This window comes from Populus alba, chromosome 17 (assembly GCF_005239225.2).
Source record: "Populus alba chromosome 17, ASM523922v2, whole genome shotgun sequence".
NCBI classification, from domain to species: domain Eukaryota; kingdom Viridiplantae; phylum Streptophyta; class Magnoliopsida; order Malpighiales; family Salicaceae; genus Populus; species Populus alba.
In genome coordinates this window covers 14,785,834-14,793,949 of record NC_133300.1, presented here as the reverse complement: position 1 = coordinate 14,793,949, position 8,116 = coordinate 14,785,834, and the positions used below count along the sequence as shown (strand labels likewise).

Genomic DNA, 8,116 nt, shown 5'->3' with positions numbered 1-8,116 from the left:
AGGAGGGGTGAGTGTTGAGGTTTTTAACTGCTCTGATCTACTGTTATGTCAATGTTGAAACCGTATCCATTAGCATTTTCTTTTACTTCATCATTCATTTTGTCTTTGTCTGTCAGAATAAGTTATGACTCTCTTTTCTTCAAAAAAAAAAAAAAAAAAAAAAACAAATCAAAACTTTCTTAATTTCACTTGTTAAAAAAATAAATATATGTTATTAAACACGATGAGGTTTAGGTTTCTCTTAACTGCCTCTTTCGTCAAATCAAAACTTGTTTATTTAAAAAATTTAAAATAATTTTGTTTTAACTTTCTTGATTATTCTAAACTAATTCATTAAGTTCATCATTCTTTTTTTTTAAATTAAAATTTTTAATATTTTTATATCATTTTAATTTATTAATATCAAAAATAAAATTTTAAAAATTAAAAAAATATATTATTTTAATATATTTATAAAACAAATACTTTAAAAAACAATCATTATTACAATACCAAGCAAGTTATAAATCACCCCTTGAAATTGTATTAGATGGCTTCCCTCCATCGATAATTAATTAATATTATTTGAAAAACTAATTTGAAATGAATAGCATTTACACTGTGAGTAAATGCAAAATGTAGGTTAAAAACCTGAAGAATTTATCAAATTATGGATATAATGAATATAAATTCCTCGCTACATTTCACTCTCTCTCTCTCTCTCTCTCTCTCTCTCTCTCTCAGACCGAGACGATGAATCCACTGTGAAGGGTACACGTGACAGCTGACCACGTATGTAACCACAGTGCTTTCCGTATACATTTCCTTAACAGGAAGGGGGGGACAGAATTACAGACTTACAGTGCAGTTTCTTTTCTTTTTGTTCTTGGTAATAAAACCCCTAAAACGGGGGTAGATTAGGAAGGTGAAAGCTGGAGAAAGCAAGTGGCTTTGGGAGGAAGGGCCCACCAAAAGAGAAGTTGATTTTCATTAAGGTTGGAAGCATTGGACAACACGTCAGCAAATTATTGGGTTATGCTGTAGCTTTTGTAATGGCTGGCCATGACTGATAGAGGTGCACTACTACCTTGGGATTGGGTTTGACACTGCATAAAATTAAATTAGATTTAATTTAGAAAAAAATTGAAGTGCCGTATTTATTAGTGTCCGTATTTTTTTAAAGAAAAAAGTTTTTAGAAATATGATGATAATTTTTTTTTAAAATATTTTTTTATTTAAAATTATATAAAAATATTAAATTTTCATGAGATGCAACTCCAACTAGTACCCACGTGAACAAGTTACCTGAGATTAAATTTGTCTCCATCTACCAACTAAATTTCCTTTTCTTTTAGATGACTAAATACCCAAACAGGTCTTTTTCTTCTTAGCTACATGAAGTACAATAATTTTTATAGCACTACTGGAGTAACTATTTATACATACTTTTGACAATATATATATATATATATATATTATTTCTAGTGAATTTCATATTTAATTTAAATATCCATACTTACTCGGTGAGCATTATATATAAAATAATGCTGATGATGAATGGATGGAAATACAACAAAGATAATGGATGAAATTTACTACTTGTTGATTGTGGCAGAACAAATCTAAATCAAATTTAAGAATCCAAAGAGTACTCTAGGAAAACACATTTTGATGCATTTATTTCTCTTAATTTAATGATTGGTTTGGGCATGAAGTAAAATTCTTCCCTTTTTTATTTTTAAAAAATTTAAATTCCAAACAAATATTATATTTTTTTTCTTAAACACGTGTGTGGATATGTGAGCGCGTGAGGTCTTGATCCTACGGTAATAACAGCGGGTGTTATCACTCCCACCAGAGAAGAAAACTGTGGTGCAGCATCATTATTATGAAATAAATGGAGGTCCTAAAAAACAGAAGAGATGGTCCTAATCCCATATTAATTGATGTCTGCAGGTGGAATCATAAATTGTGATAGAAAATACAAAATGCTGTACACTTTACCTTACAATTGCTACAAATGCCTGGGATTCTTGTGCAGTGTCATCTCCAGCAAAGATCTTTCAGTACATTGAAAAGCTGTTTAATTAGCTAACTAGTTTATTCATTAATTGATATATATATATATATATATAGCAAGGAACAATATCCAGTTAATTACAAGCAAACAGTGCTCGGAGGTTGAGAAATGTAGATTATCCTTCACTCTTGAAATTATAAATGTGTTGAATCGTCAGTGTTTTTATTGTGATTGACACTCTATAAGACTTTATAACACAGTGACATAATTTCTAGCAACCGTGAGTTTTTTTTGTCTACACGGGAATTTTTAGATTTATTTTTTTTTGTTAATACTTATATTTTCAGTTTATTGGCATGAATTTTACCTACAACCTCACGTTAAAAAAACTCTAGTTAATAATTTTTAGTATATACGTAATAATTTTATTGATGAATTTATTAACAATAAAATTATATTAAAAAAATTTACTTAGTTTATTTCGTTAGTATTTCTATCAGTATTTTTAAAACCAAGTGCTGGATGGGCGGATTTATAATAAATGAGATGTTGATTTGTGATAAAATTTGGAGGATGGTATTTGTTGCATAGAAAAAAAAAAAGGAAAAAAAAAAGAAGAAGAAATGGAAGAGAAAGAGAGGAGAATCTGTCGGTGGGTTATAAATTAAAAATGACACGTCATCAAGTTTTTTGTTTTTTTTTATCTCTCCCTTCTGTATATAGTTAACTTGTGATATGAAGGCTAAAGCTTAGGGTATTATATATAGTTGACTTCCTTGTATAGTGTGCATTCACTATAGAATTCTACAATGCTCTGCCATGTCTTGCAAAACGATGTTGTTCTCTAAGAAATAAATGAGTTTATGTTGAATGAGCAGTTATAAAGTGAAACAACGTCCTTAATGCTGTGATTTTTTTTTTTTTTTTTTTTTATGATTTTTGTTTCAATATCTACACATAAAAGGGCCTATAAGGAGAAAGGGAGGTGGTAGGAGAAATAGAGAGCAACCGGGTCTATGTTTTCCGGCCAACTGGGAAGCAATCTCAACCACCATCTGAAAAAACTAAGCCTTCGGAGGTCAACGGAGATGTTTAGGGTCGCAAAGAGGGCAGGAAAGGGGGCTACGAATTGGAAATGAGAGTTCAAAAGTGATTTGAACATTTGTTCTTTAAAATTGAATAAAAATGGACTTTTATGTCTAAGATGGGTTAGTGCAGATTGCTTGGATGAATGGGTATATGCTTTTATTGCTGAAAAATGATCATAATTAAAGCCAGTTTTGGGATAAAAATCTACTGATTTATGTAATGCGTCATTTACATAGCAAATATCATATTATTTAATTGTTTTGATATATTTTTAAATAAAAAATATTTTAAAAAATAATTAGTATTATATTTTCAAATATCCTTTTAATCTACTCCAGATTGAATCTCGACATGTGAACGTTATACTCGGATGAGATTTCTCCATGAATAACACAGAAGTGATGATTTATACTCGGATAATCTATTAGATACTAAATCACTTTGATTCCATGCTCAAATTAAGAAAAATAAAACAGGGAATAAAGAATTATGCTCGGATAATTCAATTATTGGATACGAATGTCTTTGCTATCCGTGAGGCCATCGTTTGGCTTTTTAATAGCTATCAGTATGATGAGTTTTTAGATTGTTTATTCGATATTGAAAAATCAATGTTTTCAAGAACAATATTTAATTTAATATAAGTTTACCATAATTAATTCATAAAGAATCTAAAGACATTAAACGCGTGGGCACATTTGCTGTTTCAGAATAAACGAGAGGCCGCCGACCCAAACCAAACCCTAGTAAAGTTACGGAAATCAGCAGTCGCCGTAAAGAGAAGAGGCAAAGGATAGTGCAAAGCGAGGGAGTCGTTACTTAAATCAAGAGGAGCACTTATAGCTTCTGTATGCAATCATGGAAGTGCGAGTTTACCTCATCTACAAGGAAGTGAAGGTGACATTCCTTTGTAATTGGTTCGTATGTATCTGTGTGGGATCCCTTGATCTGCGTGTAAGATTTGATTGATGGCGAAGGAAGAACTGGAATAAGTAGTGAGACTTCAATGGCTTTCTTGAGTGCTCTCACATGGCCTTTAATTTGTTCCTTGCAGAGATCTACGAGAGGTACAGCTTCTGTGTTGGCAAGGAGCCTCCATGTTAAGCACAGGCTGTCACTCTCTTTATTATTATTGAATTGAATTGAATGCGGGTGTTGTAATTCACACCTACCAAGGTTCTTTATTCCGTGGTGATGGCATTCTTCACCCCCTTTTTTCAAATTAGGTTAAAAAGATGATGCATCCTGGTAATTTTGCTCAGTGGATAATGATGTAGGCGGCCATTACTTATGACCTGGAGATGTTTTGGAGCTGCTTAGAGTCCGACCCTGAATTGGGATTTTGGAAGAGAAAGTACTAAACAATCTGATGTCCAGTCTCCCTCAGGAAAATGAAAAATATTTCTGCTAGCTTTTTCAAAGTAGGTTAAAAAGAGGATAAATCCGGGTAATTTTGCTCAGTGGAGAATGATGTAGGCAGCCATTAGTTATGGCCTGGAGATGTTTTGGAGCTCCCAGGATCCCAGCCCTGAATTGGGATTTTGGAGAAGAAAGTAAACAATCTGAAGTCCAATCTCCCTCAGGAAAATGAAAAATATTACTGCTAGCTGCTGCTGCTGCTCTAGGAGCTACCATGTGGAAGTTTGCTAAAAAGAGAAAGAAAGCTGGCCAGGCAAATGCAAGAACACCACCCTAATGGTCTTAATTATCCATATTCTGGACCTTTTCTTTTGGGATCTTCAGTAAATTAATGGAGTAAAAGGATAAAATATAAAACCGGCCGTTAATTTCTTCATCTAGTTTGTTAAAACTTTTCTTGCAGCATTGTTAAGGAGGTTTTTTTTTCTTGAAATTAAGTGAACCCAGTCCACCACTTCTGAACAATTCTTATATTTAGAGTAAAATAGTGCAGGTGGAGCATAGGTTATTATAAGAAATTATTGAACTTTTGTATTTCTATCTATCTGTCTATACACACATATATGTTAAAATGCATGCTTTTAGATATAATTTAGCTTTTTGTTTTCTAGAATGTTGTGATTTTTTCTTAATTCTATTGTCACTTAGTCTAGAATAACATGTTTTTTTTTTTTTTTTATATATTGATATTGTCATAATTCAATTTTAGATTTTCCAAGATTATCCAAATTTTTTTAAAAAAATGGATAAGAAGACTTAATCAAAGGTTGAAAGATCAAATTGAACCGAATAGCCGAGATTAGGAGCTCAATTGCAACAATGAAGGGTCTAATTGAAGAAAACAATGAGAATTTAGGATTAAATTAAAACAATATTGAAGATTGAGGAAGAGTTGCGAAGTAATTATGTTTGGAGACTTAATCTAACTATTGATGAACCTAAGTTATAAAGTCAATTTGGATAAAAATAAAAGAATTAATTAAGTGTAAGGATATAATCAGACTTTTTATTGGATATTAAATAAAAATATGTTGGGGCTCCTAAAAAAGCCCAAGCCCTTGATTAAAGCTTAACTCCTATTTGCACTCCTACTCCTAAGCCTAGAAGGCAGTGAGCAAGGGGCCTAGCCATAAAGCCGTCAGTTGGAGATAGCGTGATGCGCCCAGTACTTGTCATTTTAGGGTTTAACGCATACATCCAGAAATACCCTTCTTCGAAATCAAGATTTTAAGAGGTCACCAAGACAACTTCCCATCTGCTCCCCTCCGAAAAAGCAAAAGCAAACAGTTTCTTTAGGGTTTACAACCGGTCTCTCTTTGCAGATTCGTTCTGTTTTGTTACAGCAACAGATTCATAAAAAATGAGGAAGCTAAAGTTTCACGAGAAAAAGCTGCTCAAGAAAGTAAATTTCTTGGACTGGAAAAGAGAGAACAACCATAGAGAAGCCCATGTTATGCAACGTTACCACATCGTTGAACGCGACGATTACAAGAAGTATGTTGTGTGCATTGAAAAAGGCTCTTTTGTGTTGTTTCCTGACCCGTGTTTCTTTTAGTTCTCTCTAATTTCTTATTAAAAAAAAATGCTCTTTTTTGTGTTTCTTGAACTGTGACTGTTTAAGTTTCCCGTGCTTCTTGAAATGAGCTTATTTAGTTTTTCTCTAATTCTTGGTAAAATTGTGAAAATGCAGGTATTCTAGTGTGTGCCGGATGGTGCAGAAGCTGACAAATATACTGAAGCAGATGGACCCTAGAGACCCTTTTCGTGTTGAAATGACTGACGTGCTTTTGGAGAAGCTGTAAGTTCGTTCGTCTTTTTTTAATCTTGTCATTAGTGGAAAATGTTATGTTTGTTAGTGATAATTTGAGCTAATTGATTGTTGAGACTTTGATATGGTAAAAGTATGATAGCTCACGGGGTCAAAATTGTTCGATAAGCATCTTAATCTTGGTGGAAACAAAGTAATTGGGCTGCTCTTGATTTAACTAGTAGCAAATTGATGTCACCCTTTTCGAGTCCTTGATTTTTAAGCTTCGCTCTTCTAACGGCAATATGTATCGTGTTCAAGTTCATGTTTTGCTTCATGGTTTTAAGGTTTGAACATAAGACAATAAAAGGTCAAAACCTACAAAGATTGTCTTCTTAGGCTGGTCTTGCAAGTGATGTTCGAAGCAGTTCGTTTTGTTGCTCCCTTTTCTTTCACAGTTATTGCTCAGCTGATATTCTGGTTGTTTCTTTGTGAATGACAGCTACAACATGGGTGTGATACCAAGTAGGAAAAGCCTGGCGTTGTGTGATCGCTTGTCGGTGTCATCCTTTTGCAGGTAGGATAAGGCTTCCTGAAGTGAACTCATTTGCTATGCAATGAGACCCATTTGTTCACAGCCCTCCCCCCTTCTTTCCTCATTCTCCAGAGAGGATGTGTACAGAAAATGTACCTGGTAGAAAATGTTTTGCAATTCAATATTTATAGTGTGAAGAGAAATCCCAAACTTCCACTGGAATTTAGCGTTCCCCATAACAATCTGATGATGCTTTTGCCCTTACTGGTTGCTTGGGATTTTGTTCTTTCAATTCCTTGTGAATGGTGAACTTTTTTGCATGCACCTATTCTGTAATTGTCTTGTTGCTACGCTCAACTACTTGCATAATTGTTTTGTTAATGAGTGTGTTTTGTTGCTCGCAGACGTAGGCTTTCAACTGTTTTGATGAGATTGAAGTTTGCCGAACACTTGAAAGAAGCTGTAACTTACATCGAGCAGGGGCATATTCGTGTAGGTCCTGAGACAGTTACCGACCCAGCGTTCCTAGTAACGAGGAACACGGAAGACTTTGTTACTTGGGTAGATACATCTAAGATCAAGAGAAAGGTGCTTGAATATAACGAGAAGGTGGATGATTATGATGCAATGAACTGAGAGAGCCATGAAATTGTTGCGCAATTTTTTTATAATGTCTTATGTCTGTGGGTTTTATGATATAAGCGCTAAATGTTGGGCATACATGATAACAACACGGTGCAAGGCTTGCATCTCAGAGCTACTTTTACTCTAGTGCTAAGATCAAGAGTTTCTGGTGTGACAATGTACACTTATTTTGTGCTTGTGAAATCTTATTAGCGACATTCTCTCCGTATTCTATACACAACATAATTGCTTTTTATACATAAATGTATTAAATTAATATATATTTTTTATTTTTTAAATTTAATTTTGATATTTGTATATTAAAACAATTTAAAAAATATATAAAAATATAATAATTTTAATTTTTAAAAATCACAATCCCAGTTGGGAGTTAAAGTTTAAATGCATAAAATTTATACAAGGTAGTATATTTTAGTTGTTTTTTAAAATGTTTTACTTAAATATCATTCAGAAATATATAAAAATATATTTTTTTATTTTTTAAATATTATGTATTAAATTCATCTAAAAATATTAAAAAAATATTAATTTAAAATAAAAAAAATAAAACATTTTTAAATATTTTCAAATCGCAAAAACATATGGAAATCCAAGACTTAAGCATGAGAGGGATTAGCCGATGCTGTATAACGTACAAGAGAAAATTAGAGGGAATCAGCTATGAGTGAGTTGAGTTCGACAT

General features: G+C 32.8%; 1 protein-coding gene across 1 annotated transcript; it reads left to right on the top strand.

Annotated features, from left to right (window-relative positions):
* Positions 1–5,636: 5,636 nt before the first annotated feature.
* On the top strand, positions 5,637–7,642 carry LOC118042722 (uncharacterized). Its single transcript, XM_035050444.2, has 4 exons — positions 5,637–6,001; positions 6,198–6,305; positions 6,757–6,831; positions 7,194–7,642. Exons 1-4 carry the CDS (start codon positions 5,868–5,870, stop codon positions 7,423–7,425), a joined length of 549 nt encoding a protein of 182 aa, XP_034906335.1. The 5' UTR covers positions 5,637–5,867; the 3' UTR covers positions 7,426–7,642.
* Positions 7,643–8,116: the final 474 nt, after the last annotated feature.